Source organism: Xiphophorus couchianus, chromosome 2 (genome assembly GCF_001444195.1).
Source record: "Xiphophorus couchianus chromosome 2, X_couchianus-1.0, whole genome shotgun sequence".
Classification (NCBI taxonomy): domain Eukaryota; kingdom Metazoa; phylum Chordata; class Actinopteri; order Cyprinodontiformes; family Poeciliidae; genus Xiphophorus; species Xiphophorus couchianus.
Genome location: NC_040229.1, coordinates 15,196,264 through 15,218,612, shown reverse-complemented (window position 1 = coordinate 15,218,612; position 22,349 = coordinate 15,196,264). Strand labels below are relative to the sequence as shown.

The 22,349-nt window shown below is 39.7% G+C and overlaps 1 protein-coding gene across 1 annotated transcript in view; it reads left to right on the top strand.

The window, feature by feature from the left end:
- Window positions 1-22,349, top strand: part of igf1ra (insulin-like growth factor 1a receptor) — a 91,977-nt gene that overhangs the window by 56,589 nt on the left and 13,039 nt on the right. The window contains exons 3-19 of the mRNA XM_028038111.1: window positions 6,409-6,709; window positions 8,676-8,812; window positions 9,270-9,414; window positions 11,020-11,228; window positions 12,953-13,079; window positions 13,228-13,463; window positions 13,543-13,710; window positions 13,824-14,031; window positions 17,290-17,576; window positions 17,662-17,804; window positions 18,384-18,549; window positions 19,118-19,220; window positions 19,411-19,481; window positions 19,583-19,812; window positions 20,366-20,470; window positions 21,312-21,471; window positions 21,679-21,808. Coding sequence (XP_027893912.1) covers window positions 6,409-6,709; window positions 8,676-8,812; window positions 9,270-9,414; window positions 11,020-11,228; window positions 12,953-13,079; window positions 13,228-13,463; window positions 13,543-13,710; window positions 13,824-14,031; window positions 17,290-17,576; window positions 17,662-17,804; window positions 18,384-18,549; window positions 19,118-19,220; window positions 19,411-19,481; window positions 19,583-19,812; window positions 20,366-20,470; window positions 21,312-21,471; window positions 21,679-21,808 — 2,926 coding nt within the window. The remainder of the gene's footprint in view (window positions 1-6,408; window positions 6,710-8,675; window positions 8,813-9,269; window positions 9,415-11,019; window positions 11,229-12,952; window positions 13,080-13,227; window positions 13,464-13,542; window positions 13,711-13,823; window positions 14,032-17,289; window positions 17,577-17,661; window positions 17,805-18,383; window positions 18,550-19,117; window positions 19,221-19,410; window positions 19,482-19,582; window positions 19,813-20,365; window positions 20,471-21,311; window positions 21,472-21,678; window positions 21,809-22,349) is intronic.

Genomic DNA, 22,349 nt, shown 5'->3' with positions numbered 1-22,349 from the left:
ATTTTAGTGAATAATCAGCTGAATTATCCTGTATTTTATTAGGACATAATAAAATACAGAATACAGGATTTGCATAAAGACAAATTAATATTATCCATCCATCCATCCATTTTCTGTTCACCCTTGTCCCTAATGGGGTCGGGAGGGTTGCTGGTGCCCATCTCCAGCTACGTTCCGGGCGAGAGGCGGGGTACACCCTGGACAGGTCGCCAGTCTGTCGCAGGGCCAAATTAATATTATCTTTATACAAATAGAACTAATTAACTAATCCTCTATGGAGATGTCAGCCATATTTTCAGGAATAACAACATGAAAGCTTGTAGTGGCATGAGCTTGTTGTGACGGACTGTTCAAGGTTTTCCGTAAGTTATGGTTCCTCTGAATCCGTGGAAAAGCAATGCTTAATCACTATGGTTACGACTCCCCCTCCCAACGCCTGCTCAAGAGAGGACTTGTTTACCATCTCTGCTTCAGACTCAATAACATGTCAATCACTGGGATTAGGACCTCCCCTCCCTGGCCACTATTGGTCCAACACAGAGCAATCATTTAAATCTAGCTCCTCCTTCTTTTTCTCCTCCTAGACCACCACTCTCTATACCCTCTTCTTTTTCTCTCTCCCTCACTCCCAGAGTCCCAATGTGAATAATGAATGACTTCCCAACAGTCTGTCGCGCTTCCTACTTGTCTTCTATTACACAAGAAAAACATGCTGCGCTTTGATATGCCACGAAGAATGAAACTTAATCTTTCATCAGACCTTTTTTGTGTTTGATTGTGACGGACACTTCTAACTGATCAGTTCGAGAAAAACTGTGTAATTTCGAGCATCTTTTCTATTTCCACATCACACCTCACGTGCAGATGTGGCAGTGGCATGCTGGCAGTAAACATGTCGCCAGCGTCTACGTGAAAGCAGTGTGTACCAGACTACTTAAGACAGCACGCACTTAAGCAAACAGGGCATGACTTGAATTTTGATGAGGTGCATTGCTGCACTAGTATCTTCATCTTTTCTTTGGCAGCTATTTCATAGACATATTGCGCACTTCAATTCAACAGCAAGCGAGAGAATGTCTACATAAGGTTTTGGCAGATTACTCCTTTGTAGCTTCAGCATAGCTGTTAATACATCGCCTTTGACATAAGGTGTCCTGGAATGGCCTTACAATATATTGACAACATAATAATAATAATAATTAATAATAGTAATTCATTCTACCTCAAGCCACCATTTTAGACACTCAAGGAGAAAAACAATCAATTAGAAACAAGCAATAAAAACAGAACAAACAAATTGGACTTTAAAGTGAGGGCTACTCAACATATCATCACAAAATCAGTGTGTGTATTGGTAACAATAATGCAAATGCTTAGATTTATTAAATTGCCAAGATTTATTGGTCATTATCTTGAAGAGTGATTAATTTAAACTTTGCATATTGATGAGATATTCAGTCTGTTGAATGGTGTCTAAACTGATGCCCACATCACATACTGATGATAATGTTGAAAGTAAAAATATCTTTATCTAATTACTTAATGTCATGCATACCTGCTCTTGAGTATTTACTTAATGTAGTCAAAGGTAAATGGATATTGTTTATGGAGAACACATTGCTCTCCTCACACTGAATTAATGTTATCAGAGCAAATATACAGAATAACTAGAAATAGAATAACTTTCACATCTTTTACATTTTCCCAGTTTTTCTCAAACATATGATTAGTACCTGTTTACAGTAAAATAATATGAAGCTCTAATAGTCAGTAAGGTATGTCAACTTTTATCATTAACATTGATTGGTGTGATTGTCTGACTGGCATATTGATAGTTTATTTTGTGCATTTCCTTTGATGTACCTTGTATGTAATATACAATAAGCTTATTTTTTGAGAAATACAATCAAAACTTTTACAGTGGTTAAGTAATTAGTATTTTCTTGATTTTTATGCCGCCTTGCTTTTCCGGAAGGGAAAATGTAAATACTATAAATGTGTCTTTCTCAGTACCTGTTTCACACAGGAAGTTCTTTGGTGGGGCACTACCTCCTACCTCCGGCTCCTGTGTAAATAATCATTGACTTCCAAGTTCATAACTGAACATATGCAAATACGACAGTGGTTTAAATATTTTTTTAAATAGCATTTGCAGAAACTTCTATAACGTTTTTGAAACTAAAATTGTTTTAAAATGGTAGAAGTCTGCTTTGGCCTTCAGCCCCTATCTGCGTAGCTGCTGACTACATCCTCCATGGCCAACTAATTAGGATATACCCTTAATAAAGACACTAAGATACTTATCTTATCAGATACATTATTAGTTGCTCTGAGCATAACAAAAATCTCACTTTGGAAATCCTCAAATATCCCTTTGAGAACATTTTCAAATATTTTCTGTGCAGCACTTTACAATGAGAGAGATTATTCTTTAAAATTCATTCAAGACAGTCAGAGACTCCCCAGGAGAGTACATCCCAGCAAGTTCACCTCAGGGTCAGACCCTTTAGCACTTCAAGACGCTGTGGAAACCCCAAGAGCTCCATCTCGGACTCTGCAGGCCTCAGTTAGCATGTCAGATGTTAAAGTTAATGACAGCAGACTGCCAGAATAAAGGCTCTTCTCTTTAAAAAGAGACAGCTTTGTCAGATTTACAGTTGCATCTGCAAAATATACAGGACTCCTGTGACAGTGTCCAGAGACCAAAGTGGGGATGTTGTTGTAGCAGGTAAAGACCTTATTGAAAAAAGAAATTAAGCAATTGACGGCCGACAGCTTTGAAATCTTGTGATCTGTGCTAAAAAGTCATATTTTATAAATAAAGAACTCAAGGTTAGTCTGGTAGGCAGTTGGTAAAAAAAAATGCTTCATACTATTTAGCTAGGAGTTGCCATAGGAATTAATATTATATGTGTTTAGTAAGTACTCTGTGACCTCCAACATTTTGGAGATTCTTCACATAGTCCTGCCACTAGACAACACCTTTTGGGATAACAACCACTGATGTTATAGACTTGTCTATCCTTCAGTAACTTTCTGATGCTGGTATATTTACCAGCAGCAGCAAACTGAGTGTGGGGACTTGTCTTGTTTACTATGGATGAAATGTACCCAGTCGATCCTTGTGTCGCAGCACTCCGGTAAACAGCTGGGGCAAGCTGATGCTTGGGTTTTGGTGTCTGACCTGGCTGTGTTTGCTCAGGGAGAGAGCAGGAGGGAGGGAGTTGTGTAACTACTGTATGAGGAGAACAACATGCTGAACCTCCCTACCCCCACTCTCCGCAGTTTGACGTATTTGGCTCAGATTATAGTGATGGTTTCTTTTCCCACCGTTTGAGTCTGAGGTCCGATCTTTCAGCAGTTTTTTTAACACAACACTGTCTGAACTTACACATGGTCGAAACTCGAGCCTTCTGATGCATCATGTTTATTCTTGGCCATCTACTTAGAGAACAACCGGGATGCTGACGTCTACCGTTCAGAGGAACCCCTTGTTAGGAAATCCCACTTCTTTAAAGAGGTGGAAACCTATAATGACCTGCATAGCTATGTGTAGTGAGCAGAAGTGTGGAAATAGGCCTGCATTAGGAGCATCTATAAATAGGAGATTGTATCCTTGATACCATGGGGTTGTTTGGTTGGGCAGCGAAACCCGGTCGACTTATATGGATTTAAGACAGTGATCCCCCCCCCCCCTGCACCGCTCTCCTTTGGCAGAAGACATGCATGTTTGGAATTTTTCCGCATTGAGGAATCTGTTAAAATGATACTGAGGGAGCAGACATCCTTTAAGGAGAAGGCTCATTATAGTTTGCTTTGGCTGCCCCCTTTTGGTAGATTTCCAAGAAAATGAACCCCTTTCTGTCTTTTTTTTTTTTTCCTTCAGTGCTTACAAATGTGCAACACTACTCTTCCTAAGCCAACCGCACTAACGTCAGCATAGTAATTCCAATCAGATCCCAGCTGTTATGCGAGAGCTAGCATGTGTTGATATCTGATGCTGTTGTTTAAAAAAGAAAAGTCTTTGGCTTTTGCTGTGGATCTAATCCATAATAACTGGACAGCTACCAAACTTGTCAACCTGGTCTTTATCTAACTCAACTTTTAAGACCAAAAAAGACAACAATAAGCTTACAACTGCCTAAAGAAACTGATTTTTTTTTTTTTTTTTTTGTAGATCTATAAAGTAGTTCCACCTCAGTATTCTTAAATTTGACAGAATGTAAGGAGTAAAAAAGCTTAAAGTCTTTGAGAACGGGAGTGGAGGTGATCGATATCTTTCTCAGCTGTATTGTGAAACGAAAGTACAGCTGGCTCTGCTCCTTGGCGCAGTTGTTCTGCTGCATTACTGTATTGCATGGTACCATGCAAAAGTCAGAATGTATACACAATACCGGGCAACATGTTTTGGACTAATTTACAGTCTGAACTAAAATATGATCTGTATGAAATCTTGTAAAACCAAGCAGGTTGAGCATGCATGTATCACATGCACATCACAATTCACCTTGTAGAATTATTTGACAATAATTATGATGCTACAGGCATTTTTAAGCTGAAACCTGCCAACTACAGTAATTTAGAATCCCACAGCAACTTGACACAAGTTGAATCAATTTGTGAATATTTCTGTATAATAACGTATTGTACTGTAAATCACTTCCACCCTGAGCCACAAGGTTAGGAACTAAGAGACAACAAAAGCACAGCTGGACCGTACGAATGTTGTAGAGGTAATGGCCAACTCTTGTAGAGGGTTGGGAGGAAGTCAACAACAACATACATAAGGAAAATTAGAAAAAAAAAAACGTTTGTTTTGAACATGAAGGCAGTTCCTACGCAACCAGAAAATCTGTTATTTCAAATTAGTTTAGTCTTATTGGTCAGATGGAGAATTTGGTTTTGCAGCACAATTTATATCATCATGTTTTTCTGTGTTGCCACACCCATATGAAAAGAGAACCACACAATCTGATCTGTGATTATGATGACAATTACAGCATGCTAATGTTTAAAGATTTTCTGTTTTCATCCATATATGGAAGTGCTTCCTTCATCAGAAGGTGTTTTGACACTACTTATTTGCTTTTTAGAAAATAAAAATTAAAGAAAAGGTCAACTGTAATTTGTGTACGCTCAATGCTTTCAAGGTTCAGGTTGGAATTTTTTTTTTACAGAAAACTAATTGTCAATGATCTGCTATAGTATTGTATACTCTGTTGGTTGAAGATGGTAACAAACTGTTCTCAGTGATGTACAGTAAACACTGAGGAACATCTAATAGTTCTTTTGCTCACACCTAATTTGAAACAGCCCACACTTATTTTCTCTAAACCTGGAAAGATGCCATTTTTCTTGCTTTAAAGAAACAGTTGTATTCAGGGTGCAACCAGCCTTTATTCTGGTATAGCTAAATATAAATTCTAATAGAAAAAGGAAAAAAAAAGGATTTTACATATTTGCCCACGCTAATGCCCATGCTTTATTTTGGAGGAATGGTTTCAGAAGCTATTGCCACACTCATGATGATTTTTGACCTTATTTTTGTTAAAATATGCATCCAGTTTTATAAGAAATGTCTTCATTTTACTTTAAACTTGATGGTTTTCCATGTCATTTGCAACATGTACGTTCCCACAGCTTTAACCGATGAAACCCTTTTACTTGCTGTGTCCCTAACCTCCAAACAATAAGTTGTAGAGAGAGTCATTATTAAAGGATAAGATTGTCCTCATATCAAAAAAATGCATGTACAAGCAGATTTACAGATGTGACAGTGAAACGGTTCCAGTGAGGCATGTTTTTGATTATTCTTCCTCCTTCATGTTTGTAAAGGGAATGAGCCAAACATCAGAATTGCTCTCATTATAATAGTGGCAGCAATGCGGCATTACAAACTAGGGATTTAGTCAATAAACTGACTAAGTCAACTTTTCATTTGATTTGATTTGATTTTTTACATTTTGTAACTTTTAATAGTATGCGCTAAATGACATTGAAAAGAAATTAAGCACATTAAAGTGTGGTCTTATGCCAACATGGGACCATTCAGCATTAAAATAACATGAAGAGGAAGCTGTGAGCTTATCTAAAATATGTTTGAAAATAAGATTAAAAAGTGAGGAAAGCGGTTGAAGAAACGTCACATCACTGACACTTGACTGTGTAGCTGATTTGTTGTGCTTACAATGGTACATCTCTTTTTTTCTCAAAATATATATGTCATTTAGGGTACAGTGACATAAAGCAAGCTTAGAAGATATTCAAAGCAGTTGTTCATGAGAATGTTTACTTAGGCTTTTGCCACAGTTTGTCGGACATTGTCTATTTGTTGTTTAACTGTGCAAACCGTTTTTTGGTTTCATCTAATACTAACGTCCTTCTCATGTATGTTTATCTCCACCACAGTGTGTCCTCAGCAATGCAAGTTGGCCTGTATGGACAATGGGGAGTGTTGCCACAGTCAATGCTTGGGGGGCTGCTCCGAACCCAACAACGACATGGCCTGCTCGGCGTGCATCCACTACAAACACGAGGGTCGCTGCGTGCCGGACTGTCCTGGAGGCACCTTCATGTTCGAGGGCTGGCGTTGCATCACCAAGAGGGAGTGCTCTGAAGTGCACCTCTCCAATGACATTCCCTTTGTTATCCACAACAGAGAATGTATGAATGAGTGTCCCTCTGGCTTCACTCGCAGTGAAACTGATCGGTAAGGACGCACACCTCAGATTTCTTTCTTATTACGTGGTAATGCCGAGTGTAGTGACAAATGTAATATATGATTTTTAAATACATGGCTCAGCCTTGTCAAAGAATCTTTTAAGGTATGAACGACATCTCTTTTCTATTGCTGTGTTGTTGAATCTCACACAGAACTGCTTCTTGGTGAGATTTCCCATGAACAGGTGTGTACTTATACTAATGTATTCAGACTTTAAAGGAACTTGTAACCAGTATGCACTTCTGCATTATACATTCTTTTGCATAAGGCATCCTTGACTTGAACTTTACCTGACCTCAACTCTTCACACAGATCTTTTCCTAAAGTAGTTCATGACGTAGGAAGTTAACATGGTGCTGAACTATTAAAGATTCATGGTTAGACTGTACAGTAAAATGTCCTCAGCACAGAGCCTTGTTCTCAACTCTCATGCCACTGGTAGATTTTACAGGCAACACTCACCAGGGACACCTTATTCTACTTCTTTTGCATGCAAACATAGAACTTTGAACTTTTTCCTCAGTTTTTACCTGTCACAAGCATAATATCTCTTAATGTGATAGACCTGCAGAAGGTGGCACAAAATTGTGAAGTGAGATGTAATTCACATATAATTTTAAATATTTTTACAAATACAAGTCAAAAAAGTGGTTCTTGCAGTCCCCCTTTTAAGCAGGGGGGCCACCGCCCCAGTCTGCCCATCCTATGGAACTGTGCCCAAAATCCACATGATGTTACAGAGTTACGTAAACCAACACAACCCCACAGCAGAGCAAATCTCATAAACACCCGGGATGTTGTGAACAAGAAGCTTTTTAACCACCTCAGTGACCTCAGCGACTGAAGATCCTGACCCCAGGTCCCCAGACTACACTTTCTAATTAGGAGACATGATGGTGAGATTGAGGAGGTCTTCAGAGTGTTTCGTTCACCGATCAGTGACATCCCGAATATAGAGAGTGTTGGTGGAGTGCTGCTTCACCTTCCTGAGACGCCGTATGGTGGACCAGAGGTGTCCACCATTCAAAGCTATTCAAAAGTTGACCTCCATGGCGTCATAGAACTCCTCCCACACAGATGGTTTTGCCTTATCAACCACCAGCATTAAATTCTGCTGAAACAGTCCCACAGGCAAAAAAAAGGCCTGATCAGATTCAACAGCATCCTTCACAGCAGCAGGTGACTGCCAGCGGGTTGTAGGGTCACTGCAACGACAAGCACCGACCAGCCTGCAGCCACAGCTCTGGTCAGCCGCCTCAACAATGGAAGCACTGAACATGGCCCGCTCCAACTCAAGGTCCCCCGCCTCCCCAGGAAGTGTTCAAAGTTCTGCCGGAGATGGGAGTTGAAGGTCCTTTTGACAGGAGACTCTGCCAAATGTTCTCCGCAGACCCTCACAGTACTTTTGGACCTTCCTGGTCCGACCCATATCCTCCCCTACTTGCAGCAACACATATTAAATTGTAAGCCATGTGCCCTTTTTCTTCCATTCACCATTATATTTTATTCTGTGTTGATCTGTCACGTGAAGTTCCAATAAAATACTGTGAAGGTGTAAATGCTTTTGTAATTAACATTTCATTTTTCACTGTTCCTCTTTAAGATTTGTCTTTTCATAAACTTAAAGTTTGGGCCTGTCTCTTAGTTGCTGAATCTGTTTCTAGCCATTGCATGTGTTTTGTCTCAAAGGTTGAAACAGTGAGTCACTCTCTCACGAAACAGTTCGGCTGAGGCTCCATAAAAGATTAAACTGTCCATGTGAGAAGTGACCTTTTATCATTCCCTGAATTTATCTGCCTGAATCCTTTGGAATGCTTTTGGGTTGAGAGAAGACAAATTATTTCAGTGTGAGGTAGAAAATATCACAAAAAAGATGTTCTTTCTGTCTTTTGCAATAATTCCTCTCTCTCCACCCCCACTCCCTTCTCTCTTCTTTTGACTTTGTCGTGGGCAGCATGCTGTGCACCGCTTGCAATGGTCTGTGCGACAAGTTCTGTACGTCTTCTGTTATTGATTCTGTGGATGCTGCTCAGTCCCTGAAGGAGTGCACCGTCATCGAAGGCAATCTGGTCATCAACATCCGCAACGGAAGTGAGTGATTCTAAAACTGTGTGCTCTTTTACACAACAGCAGTGTTTGGCGGTAAATTCCAGAAATGTTTGCTACAAGAGTAACTGATCACAGTAAAGGGAGGATTTTTTCTTCTTTGAGGAGCAAACATAATTTTTCTATTTGTTTCATGGAGTAAAACTTAGTAAGGCCTCACTCTGCATATTTGCCTTTATTTACTAGTATTAGAGTTTGTGTCAATGATTAGCTTTAAGTAATGCATAATTGTGAATTGCACGGAAAATAATACATGTTTTGAAAAAATGTATATACTGAGTCGTATGGTGTGCCTCCCTAAATCAGTTCAGTCATGACCTATTTCCAGTTGCCAATTTTTAAAATGATGTTCAATTGCATTTAATTTTCATTTGGTTTAGTTGCAACGGTGATCTGGGAATAATTTCAGTCCATATTTCCTTTCTGTATCTACTCTTTACAGTTAATATAGCCTCGGAGCTGGAGACCTTCATGGGACTGATCCAGACAGTGATGGGATATGTGAAAATTCGACACTCTCACTCTCTCAGCTCGTTGTCCTTCCTCAAAAGCCTCCGATACATAAACGGAAAAGAACTTATTGAAGAGTAAGGCTGTATGAACCTGGTCATATATGTTCAATTTTAAAAATACGAGAGCAAAGAATGTTCTCCATTGTCTCAGGCAGGGACCAGCAATCTGTACTATCCAAAAATAGTTTTTTACTTTTGCATCAATGTGTGTGGAGCCCCCAAACATTTAAAAGCTTTATAACAACATTATTTATCCATTTTTACAAATGGCTGGGTAGATATTTGTTTATAACCAACAAAAAAAGTTTTATAATGAGGGAAAAGACTACTTTTATTGAAATAAAATTAGGCAAATTGATTTATCTCACACTTATTATGAAGCATAGCACATCATGTTTGCGTCATTGTGACATTAATGGACTCAATAAAAAAAAAAGCAAACTGTTGTTCCTTGTACAATTAGTGTCCTTGCATTGTTCTGTCACTGCATTGCATTTTATTGCATGAAAACAAAATGGTAAAACTGCTGAAGCTAGGCTTTTTAATGTCCTTTGGTCTAAAAACGGTCCTAATTTCCGTATCATTTTGGTATGTTTTCAAGAGCCAATTTAGTTGAACAAAACAACCACAGACAGACCCGGAGCTGCAGGTTGTAAATCCTTAGCCATTGCCCTCTCGTGTAATTCTGTCCAAAAAAAGAAAAATAAAAAATCTCGCTTACTGCACAGTTTGGAGTTTCTCCCCTTGACTTGGATTGTCTCCAATAGATCTTTTTACCGGACCAATCAGCAAACAGAGGGAGAAGTTGTGAACAATGACAATAATTTTCTATTCTATTCAGTCCATGTTTATCACACTTCCAAATATTAAATTAACATTAAAAGCCTCCTCGTTCGGATCAGCACTTCTCCCTTTGCAGTAGAGGATGATAGTTTACAGTGCAGGCAATTTCCGGTAAGTGTCGAACTGGAGCATCATATACGTCACAGACAAATGTTAGCAATTGGGTAAAATTTAAAACTTCCATACAGTCCACGCCTCCAGGAAGCAATCATTTCTCAAGAGTCAAGAGCTCAATCCCTCTGGAGGAAAAAGAATAGGACCAGGGACTCGTTTTTACCAGACTAGTCTAACCCTCATACTGCATGTAAGCATTGTTAGATGCATCTTCACTTAACCTTTTCGTGTCGGGTTCCAGATAGCGATGTGTTTGAAAACATTATAAGTGGCAGCTAAGCAGACTGGACAGGTTCACATTTGCTAATGTCTTTACTTGGATATCAGCAGCAGCCTTAGATCCAAAGCAGAGCTTTTTTCTTTAGCTGAGGGGGTCATGGGAAAGCCTTGTGTCCCTCTTGTTATCATTTTTCCCGGTGTTAAGTTTCTCTCTAAGGAATGCTGTTGAGGATGGCAGACATTCCCTTCCCTCTGGAGGCTTTATGCTTGGACTGCTGCTGCTAATGGTGTTGACATGACACAGTTTCATACCAACGCTCATTGTTAGGCAGACACAGAATTCAGAGCCCATATTTATGTGCTCCCATTTTGGTGCACAACACTGCTACGTTTAACGATAATTAATAACCATTTGATCTGTCCGTTGCTACACACAAGTTGCTTAAGAAAAACAACTTGTTGCAACATGTTTGTGACCATCTGCTTATCTTCTCTCATTATCAGCACATATTCGTTCTCCGCCGTCAACAACCAGAATCTGCAGTCCTTGTGGAATTGGACCCAGCACAACCTGACTATTCAGACGGGGCGTATCTTCTTCCGTGGAAACCCAAAGCTCTGCAAGTCTGAGATTCACGCCATGTGGGAAAAAACGGGCATAGCTGTAGAGCCAGAAGAGGGTGATTTCCGCTACAACGGTGAAAGAGCCAGCTGTGAGTGAACATTTTGCTGAAGTCAAAAAATGTGTTAAAAATGTCATGTTGTGCCTCCTTACAGAGTCATATTTTCATTTTGTAGGATTTATTTAAAGGAGGCTTACATGACAGGATATTCCAGTGTTTCTGCATACCTCTGTGACCTGGAGAGCCTAAAAAATAATCCATATTAGATCAACAAGAACACCAGAGATTAGACTTCTGGCCTGTTTTACATTAGCTAATGTTATAACTGAAAAGCTAAGACTAAAGGGATTTTAGGTTGGATTATAACCACAGCAAGCTGCCTTACAGCTGTGCAATTAATCAAATTTGTAATTTAGTTTCAATTTAAACTCTCAACAGCTCAAAATAATTAGTATTAATAATTATTTAGGGACATTTTTTTCAGTAATTCTACCCTTGCTTGGTTTGTGAATTGCAATGCAGTGTTTTCTAATGCTGTGAGAAATCTGGGTTGACACTCAATATAATTGTTGTGATTATGACTTTTTTGTTTTTTATCAATAAGCCTTAAGGTGATTTAGATTTCTCTCAAGAAGGTTCTTGTTTGAGAGCTTTTCCCTGATCCTTGTCTTTAAAGTTTCTGAGACAAAAGGACTAGATCCTTCTTCAAACCTACACAATGATTTTGCTTTCTTGCCTTTATTTCAGTTTCATATCATACATGGATAAGTCATGTTTGGATGAATTTGTGTGAGCAAATAGCATGTTATTTAAACTAGGTATCATCCAAAGGAGGATGTGTTTTTTATACTTCCTTAAAACTACAAACCTGAGAAAATGTAGTTTTTTTTAAGTAATTAGTTAATTTCTTCTCCCATAATATAATGCTTTGCTTTGTTTAGTTTGCATTGCTTTTAACTAAAACAAGGATTTTTCTGGGGGGGAGGGGTGTTGAGCAATCAGCTTGGTTTGCTCAGTTGCTAGTTAGCTTGCATCAAGTGAACTATTTTTTTTTTGTCCAGTTTCTTTCCCTGTTGTTTTAAAGAAGGACAGAGGCACGTAAATAATTATGGGTTGTACAATTCATGTATGGTACCTGTTGGCTGCCATACATGAACTGAGTCAGAGCCAAACTCATCACAGCTATATTCAGCTGTTTGAAACAAAAAAACGCCCTGCAGTTTAAGATGTTTGGTCCCAAATTAATAGATACTACATCTGTTTTCTTCCTTGTGTTGTTTTATCAGCCAAAGTTCATGTTCATCTAAATTACAGTGTGCTTGTTTCATGCTTTTTGGATTTGTGTTTTTCTCTTCCAGTTGTATGAAATCCAATGCACTTCTCATCAGCAGTGATTTTATTTTCCATGGTTGCTTAGTTCTAATTTGGAGAGCTGATGTAATATATTCATTATTTGCAAATGCTACAGTTGCTATTGCTGCAGTCTCCTTAAGGCTCCTCTGACAAAGCTCCAGTTGACTCAGGCAATTTAAAAATTGTGGAGTGTGAGGCGGCAGTTTAATTTTTCTTTGTGGCCTGTCCAACTAGCCTCTATCCATACCGTATGTAAATGTTTTGCAGGGTACTACAGATAAGTGATGAAGCTGTACTGCAAACAGTGTTTTAATCAGATGAAGAGTGCTTCTGTTCTTTACTGCAGAGTTCTGGCTATGATATTTTGTTGCTTTTTTGAGACTTTTAAGAAAAGTAGCTGAGAAACAAGTCATATTGCCGTTTAAGTTGTCTCACAGGGGGGGTCTGCTTTGTCATTGCAGGTGAAAGTCACACCTTGAAGTTCAAGTCTAACTTTACAACAAGCAACACGATCACCCTGACGTGGGAACGCTACCAAGTCTCCGACCGTGGAGATCTTTTAAGCTTCATAGTCTACTACAAGGAGTCGTAAGTCCTCAACAATCTCATATATAAATAAGCCCCTCATCACACATCGGTTTGTACAGGATGTGTCATGACTTTAGATTGCCAAATTCTAATTTGACATTTTGCAGATTTGTACCGAAGCCTTTCGTTTGAATCGGTTCTCTTTCAGACCTTCCCAGAATATCACAGAGTTTGATGGCCAGGATGGCTGTGGCTCCAATAGCTGGCACATGGTGGACGTAGACCTTCCACAGGACAGAAATACAGATCCCAAATTTACTCTTCAATATCTCAAGCCCTGGACCCAGTACGCCATTTATGTGAAAGCCACCACCTTGCAGATGAAGGACGAACACATCTCTGGGGCGAAGAGCGACATCATTTATATCCGCACGCGACCTTCATGTAAGTCTGAACAGCAGTCTTTCTTGTGTTTTTCAGTGATCACAGATACCTAACGCCTCATGACTTTGGTTTGTTACAGTGCCGTCCGTGCCCAAAGATGCCCATGCATATGCCAACTCTTCAACCAAGTTGATAGTGAAGTGGTCACCTCCAGTTTTTCCCAACGGCAATCACATTTACTACCTGGTGCGCTGGCAGCGGCAGCATGAAGACCAGGAGCTCTACAAGTATAATTACTGCTCCAAAGGTTATTACACAAAATTCCTATAAAATATACATATTGTTGCTGTTTGAACCTGAGAGACTTGAAAACTGCCTTTTATTAAAGGTCATTCCACATTGGTATTACTTTTCAAACAGGGCTGAAGTTACCAATCCGGAGCCCATCGTTAGAGCCCACAGAGGGGAAAGATCACCTAACCCCCCCCAAAATTACTCTGCCTGGAGAAAAAATGGAACAGTGCTGTCCTTGCCAGAACACACCCGAAGAGAAGGACAAGGACAAGCATGACCACTACTTTTTAAAAGCTTTTGAGAACTTCCTCCATAATGTCATCTTTCTTCCAAGGTATGGTCATTTGTGCTTGTTGGTTGTTGAAGGAAAGATACGTGGACCAGGAATGCATAAAATTGCAGGATAGTAGCTCTGTAGGATTGGGGTTGGATAACCCTTGACAAATTGTGCTCTAAAACATTTTCAGTTGCTATTTCAACTATTACAGAACAGATCAGGTACTTCATAGTGTGCTTTGCAAAACCATTCACACCCCTTACAACATAACACAAATTTGATTGTATTTGAATTTTATTCAATAGACCAACAAAATGTGGTGTATAATTGCAAAATAGACAGAACATCAATTTCAAAGATTTTCACCAAAGAAATTTGAAAGCTGTGGCAGGCATTTATGTTCGTCCAATATTTAGAAGCAAGTTGAGTCATGTTTGCTGCAATTAGAACTGCTAGTCGTTTTGAGATATGTTTCTATCTCCTTTGCACATCTAGACAGTGTCTGTCTAGATGCCTAGTCTTCTTTGCAAACTATCTCAATTGACATTGTATGGAGAGATTTTGTGAACAGAATTTTTCAAGTTTTGTCACATATTCTCAGGTGCCTTTATGTTTTGACTTTGACTGGGCCACTCTAACACTCAGACAACACGGTAGCTCTGACTATATGCTTAGGGCTGCTGTCATGCTGGAAAGTGAACCTCTGCCTCAGTTTCACGATCGAAAGCAAGAAAACCCTAGAGACGGCACACTGTTAGTTTTCTTTCATGCATGGTGTTTTGTATATTTACTAATTAGTGACTTCTGAAGACAATTAGTACTAAGGGGTATTGAAATAAATGGGGTTGTGTGTAAGTAGGCAGGCTGAACAAGCGTAATGGAACTTAGTAGATCCAATGAGCTTAACCTGAACACTCTTCAGGGCTTCATGCTGTTTTGGTTGTGAACTGTTGGTACATGGAGTAGTCCGAACATTTTTTGCTTTGTTTGATTTATATAGTTCTACTGTTCTAAGAAGCATAAAATCATTCGCCTTTGAGCAGCCAAAGTGTGCACAGGCTCTCTTCTGTAATGGGGCCACCATTATTTTACACCAAATCCAGGAGGATTTTGTTCTCTTCAAAAGTTCAGTGTTTAGACGCCAGGAGGGGGGAAAAGAGTGTCCTCGAAAAAAGAAACAGAAAGGAGAGGAAATGTTTTCCATTTTGCCTCCCCCCAAACCCAACACACACACACACCTCCTCCTCCTCCCCCACCACCCCACGGCTCCTCTTGCATGCTTGCTTTGTTTAAGACGCTTTTTTTTCTGGAGTGAAACAGCTGCCAGGAAATGTACAGTGAGTCCATCTGGAATTTAAATGAAAGGGGGAAGAGTCCCCACCGGGAAGATATACAGTGAGCAAAGTAGCATTAGCAGACTAATTTACAGGAGGAGAGACGGGCGGGATGAAAAAGAGAAATGCTTTGGCAGTATCTGCTTCAGAGACCTCAAAGACCTGTCATCAGCAGACGGGAGCGTTTAGTTACTGTAATCACCTGCTGTTGTGGGTGGTGATGAATAGATACAGATGAATTGATAGGGATTTCCTGGATGCTGCCACATCTAATTTGCTTTACTCACTGGAGCCTTAATGTTTAATCACGACTGCCCCGTCTGAACTTTGTTGTTTCAATCTTTTTCTCTCTCTCTCTTTTTCTCTCTCTCTCTTTCTCTCTCTCTCAATAATCAGCCAAATAGGAGGAGGAGAACAAATAATGTAACTAGCTGCTTCAGTCAGCTAAGGATATTTTCCATAGTTAAGTTTATATGATTCTTTTATTACCTATTTTACTTTGTGCCTGCTTTTAAAAGTGACTATCAATCAGGGTCAATTAGACTCTTGTCTACGCTTTTATTTGCACTCCAATATCGGCTTATTTATATGTACGATGTATTGTAAAGCGAAACTCATGTGCTGGGGTTTGGTTGCTTGGCTGCTGAAGAGACATCAATCAGTAGAAATGTTGACCTGTAAGGGAAGCTGTCCTTCACACCTTCACAGCTCACTTAGTTTAGCTTACTCTTCATTTTAGTATGATGGATTAAGCATTGCTCAGTGAGTTGTACGAAGTTTGAGATACAGCTTCAAAACTCAACCCTGCTTTATGCATCATCCCAGCTTTTATCCCTGACCTTTCCAGCGTGTTGGATCTGTTTTGTGCCGGATTTTGGTTTCAAGGCAAATAGAGCTGAAGCAACAACATAAAACACTTTTCAAGTACTCAATTCTAAAAAACTTTGAAAATCCTTATTACTTTCATTCCACTTACCAACTGTCTGCTATTTTGTGTTGGCCTATCACATAAAATCTCATTAAAAAAACAAAAAAAACATTCTTTGTTGTTATAATGTAATATATTTGGAAAAGTCCAAGTAGCTAAAATACTTTTCCTCAATGCTTTGTTCAAAATCCCCAAAATAGGCTATGTTTCAGTTTGATTTGATCTGAGTTTTACGCAAATGTTAAATTACTTTATGCAGCTTTTGAGTGTCTCCTCTGGTAAAATTTTATGACTTATTCAGTTTAATAAGTTTGGTAGACACCGAACTATGCATGTTTTGCTGCTTCGAGCAAGTTAACAGGGCCTTACTCTTTTCTTTTCAGATATTTTTGAAAGCTGATAAACATTGGAGGCTAAAATAAGTAGATTCATCAACTGTAAGCCTTTTTGTTTCTGCTTTCTTAACTGAGATCAGTACAAGTTTAACTTGTGGACTCAATGTCCCGTTGTCTGTCTTGTACAACTGTGGTGCTGCCTTCACAGCTGTCAGCGCCTCCCCACCCTCAGTGGTGATGATGTGCAGTTCCAGGAGGCTCTGCAGCTTATCATCTGAATTCTGGCACTGAGAGTGAAAAATCTGTAACATTCTGTGTACAACTGAGCTCTGGGCATTAGGAATGAAGACTAAAAATTTCTCTGTCAGGACAGTTTTCTCCGACTGATTTTATTCTTTATTGTAACATGTCCACAAACAATGTGTTTTTTTCCCATATTATTTTTTATGTAATGTGGAAAAAACATGTTTTTTTTTCTCTGTCCACTTTGCAATGATCCGTCTGACCTCATTCTTTAACACAGCACTGCTGAGACTCATTGCAGACCATAGAAACACTAATAGTACCAGCACACTTCTGCAAAACCTTATTCAACTTTTGAGCACAAAGCGTTGGTAGTTAATAAAACACAATTGCATAAGTGGAATTGTAAGGTTTTTTTAATTTTTGTTGCCCAAGTTTGTACTTTTTTTATATGTGTTTTGTTCCTTTGTTTTAGACCTCCAGATCGTCGTCGCAGAGACCTTTTTGGTCTTGCTAACAACACTCAGTTTCACGACAGCAATCGGGGCAATACTACGCATGGCTCAGGGGATAACGGCACACATGTCATCCCTCCTGTCATTGAGTATCCCTTCCTTGATGACAGAACATCAGCAGAATCTCTAGAAATCTCTGACCTAAAGCCTTTCACCTTGTACCTTATTGAAATCCACGGCTGCAACGAGGACCTGGGCTACAACTGCAGCATCGGAGCTTTTGTTTTTTCTAGGACTAAACCTGCCGGTAAGGAGTGAACATTCCTGTGAGTTTTGTGAAAAATCTAGAGATAGTTATGTTATTGATTTGGGTGTGTAAATGTGTTTGGCAGCCAAAGCAGATGACATCCCTGGGAAGGTTGTCCATGAACTCTGTGACAAGACTGAGGGGTGTGTGGTGCTGCACTGGTCAAAGCCCGTCATGCCTAACGGACTTATTCTGATGTATGAGATTAAGTACCGTCTGGGGAATGAGGTAATTCTGACAGGGTATAATTACACACTTATAGACACTTTATATCTTACTATATGTATGCTGCTTGCCATGTTTAGTGGCACCTTTGATAAGGATGTGTTAAAAGCCTTTAAGAAAAGCTGTTAGTCTTTTCTAACATTTCGCAAGTTGTAGAATACAGAGTGAGTGATCTTTCATCTTTCCTTTTTGTGAAATGTATTCCTAAATCCTCCAGTCCTGAATCCCATTTACAGTTTCTGTTAGGGCGTCACCAGATGTTGTTTCAAGTCTTGTTGTATTTCAAAGTGTTTAACTTTGTGCACTTTGTGAAGGTTTATTGGGACTTTGGAAGAGAAACAGGCCAATAGCTACACAAATCCTCCACCATACTTGAAACTTAACCACTGTTGAAATCAGTCTTCCAGAACCTAAACTCTGATATAAGTAGAACATTTGTTTTGTCCCAGACACTACGCTCTAAAGTGAAAAATAAAGGTCAAATAATAATATAATGTGAAAGTGATTCAGAATGCAAAGAGTGTAAAACAGGCAAAGTTGTGTTTTACGAAAAATAACCTCTCTTAATTTCTTTTCTCCCAGCCTGAGAAGCATAAGTGTGTGTCGCATCAGCAGTACCACAAATACAACGGCGTTCGCTTGACGATCCTGAGCTCCGGGAACTACTCTGCTCAAGTGAGGGCCACGTCTCTGGCAGGAAATGGCTCGTGGACAGAGAGCATTTTCTTCTACGTGCCTCCGCCTAAACGTAAAGCAACACTACAACATTTTAAGATTATGTGTGCATGGGTCCAGTAAAATTCCTTGTCCTTAGCCTGTCCAGAACTTTAATGTCAAAACTATCTTACCTGTGATAATGAGAAGAATTATTAGACTGTTGCTCATTGGTCTGAATTTTATAATTTTATTTGAAAATCAAGATTTCAGAGTCTTAAGGAAGAGCGTAGAGACACAGAATCCAAGTTGGTTGGTTCAGTGTGAAATTTCCACAGTGAAGATTTAGGGAGGCAAGCCATCTGCTACGCTGCGCAGCTTACCTGCATTACTGCTGCATTACTGCATCACTGCAGTAATGCAGTGAGTCACGCAAAAAGATCAAGTATAGACACAGTTTTTGTTGGTCATTTTCATACTAAATTTTTTATTTCTTAATTCATCTGGTGCAATATTTTATTGCAGTAGCTTTTTGCATGAAATGTATCACTATGTTTGTAATGAATTAAGTTTTACTTCTTGAATTGAATTTCTGAAATAAATGTAGAATTTCGTAAGATGCACCAAATTCAGCTGTTGTTTTTCTTTATTTTGTCTCTCAGGAGATGATTTTGCGACTCTCTACTTGGTCATCATCCTGCCCATTATAGCGACTCTCGTAATCGCAAGCCTCACCACCATTCTCCTCATCATCAACAAAAAGAGGCAAGTGCTTCCTCTTATTAAGCTGCATTGCTCATGAATCGTAATGATGAGAGTAATGTTATTTAGAGTTAATAGGTGTATTCATTTAGATTCCCCTTTGGGGAAGAGCAGACGTCCTATTGAGGATTAAATATTGCATCGGAAATCAAAGCTTGCTTGTCAGCTCACTGAGCCGGGCTTGTGTTTCCAGAAACAACAACAGACTTGGGAATGGAGTCCTTTATGCATCTGTCAACCCAGAGTACATCAGTGCGGCTGAAAGTAAGAATGTCAAACTTCTTTCCCCGACTTCTCAGCTGTAATGTTTGGATGTTTGTGCATTTTGGGTTGACCCGGCGTATGTTTTTTTTTTGCTGCGGCAGTGTACACTCCAGATGAGTGGGAGGTTGCCAGGGAAAAGATCACCATGCACAAGGAGCTGGGGCAGGGCTCCTTCGGCATGGTGTACGAAGGCACAGCCAAAGGCGTCATCAAGGATGAACCTGAGACACGGGTGGCGATCAAGACGGTGAACGAGTCAGCAAGCATGAGGGAGCGGATAGAGTTTCTGAACGAGGCGTCCGTGATGAAAGAGTTCAACTGTCATCATGTGGTAAGGTGGACTTATGATAAAGCAGCTGAGAAAACACAGACAGATGGTTCAGGATAACTTCGTAATGGATCAGGAAATGGCACAGTGCTCACCATTATCATTACTTCCTAATTATTCTGCATATACACAAACAGAGAGAGAGGCCAGCAGGGCATGAGGACTTGGAGCTTGTAGTTCTCTGCAGCTGTAGCCCGAGGCAAAGAAACTGGCTCCTGGAGATTCTTTACATTCTCACATCAATGTGATCACGGCCTCATTAACTGCGTTAAATGGAAGTGGTAAAGATTCCCCTTTTAGAACGCTGCTCCCACGGGTTTCTGTTCATGTTTCACTGATAAAAAGTCAAGTGCTCCATAATTAAATTCACTTTGAATAATGTAAAAGCTTGTTTTTCCTTTTGTGATCTTCAGAGCTAGTTAAAGATAAATTGTGTGCTTCTTAAGTATGCATTACAATTCCACTACAATATTATGAATATTTTAGCTTTGTAACATGATGTTGGTTTCTCTGAATTTGTGCAGCCGACTTATTTTCTGCTGCTGTTGACGTGTAGGTGCGGCTGCTGGGTGTGGTCTCTCAGGGACAACCAACCTTGGTTATCATGGAGTTGATGACCCGTGGGGATCTCAAGAGCCACCTCCGCTCTCTTCGTAATGAAGTAAGCAATGTCTCCCGACAAACACACACACACACACACGCACACACACGCACCCCTTCCTTCACACAAAAACCAAGGGCCAGAAGGTAATTTGTAGTAGTACATTGGTTAAGAAATGAAAATCATACTGTTTTACATTTTTCTACCATACAAACAATGGATTTTATTAAGTGTTTAAGACACACCAATAACGTTACTGGAGAAGTTTACAGCCTGGTAAGGGTAACGATATCCTGAGCTTTGAAGATCCCACATAGCACTGTTTAATCCATCACCTGAATTGGGAAGAATATAAGAAAATTGCAAGACATGGCTGTCCACCTAAACTGACAGGACAGGCAGGAGAGTATTAGTTAGAGAAGCACACAAGAGGCTAATATTAACTCTGGAGGAACTGCAAAAGTCCAGAGCTCAGGCTGGAGAATCTGTTGACAGGACAGCTACTAGATGTGGCATCAACGCTGTCCTTTGTGGAAAATTTGTGAGAAGGATTCCATTTTTGAAAGAAAGCCATAAAAGATCGTTTTTTTTTATTTCAATTTGCTGTTTTGTTGTTTGTCTGTTTTTAAAACTTTTGTAATCTGAGTTTTTGTGTATTGTAAGCATAAGGCATTAATAAAGTATTAAAAACAAGGACAGCACATTATAGGGCTTATTTTATCATTCTGACTAGAACTATATTTATATTAATAGCTTTCTAAATGTAGACTTCGTGGATATATGTATGAAATTTCTTTTAAGCTTCTGAAAACAGCCTAATTAAATGGATAAAACTAATTTTGTTAAAAGCATTGGGGCAGCTTCTGAGGTCTCATCATCTTCTCGTCTTGCTGTGCAACAGAACACCTCCTCTCAGGTCTTGCCCCCGCTGAAAAAGATGATCCAGATGACAGGGGAGATTGCAGATGGCATGGCTTACCTGAACGCCAACAAGTTTGTCCACAGAGACCTGGCTGCCAGGAACTGCATGGTAGCGGAGGACTTCACGGTGAAGATAGGAGGTGGGTCTCATAAATGTTATGTGTTCCTCTCCCAGGTTGCTCAAGGCTGTACTGATTCTAAGTGAATGCCTGAGGCAGTGGAGTCTTAATGTAGACAGACAGAAAGAGGGAGGTTGTGAGAGGAAAAATTTTTGCTTTCAGGAGTTTCCCCTGAAGAGATACTTAGTGGCTCCCCCAACCTGTTTGTTTTGTTTTATTTTCCGTCAGATTTTGGCATGACCAGAGATATTTATGAGACGGATTACTATCGAAAAGGAGGAAAGGGCCTGCTGCCAGTTCGCTGGATGTCTCCAGAGTCACTGAAAGATGGCGTCTTCACAACAATGTCTGATGTCTGGTATGGGAACAAACTGCTCACACAAACACAAGACTGCCTTCCTTCATACATGTGTGAACCTGCTTCAATCTGGGGGCTTTAACCCGCCTGCATATTTTCTCTTTGTGTTGGATAATACTCTAAAACTGTTCATGCTATGGGGTCACAACTGTATAAACCTACAGCTCACTTCACAGCCAGGATTCTTTACAAGATTTTCACTCAACAGTTTGAACATGAGTTTCCTGCCATGACAGCTTGTATTTCCAAAACATCAAAATCTTTTTTTTTTTTTTTTTTCTGTTTAGGTTGCTGGCTTGCTCTTTGCAAATTCCTTCCGCTCTACAAAACACTATAGCTCTCTATTTTTTTTTTTACTTTGTATTTCTGAGCCTGCAGCAATCTCACATGTTCCCTACCTCTGTAGCAGTCTCACTGTTTACTAGCTCCCCTGCAAGTTTTTGTTCCCCAACTCAAAGTGTCCCACGGATTAGTTTGCAAGAGTGGGTATAAACTGCTCCAGATGTTCACAAATGAGAGCTTGTGTTTACACCACAAACCC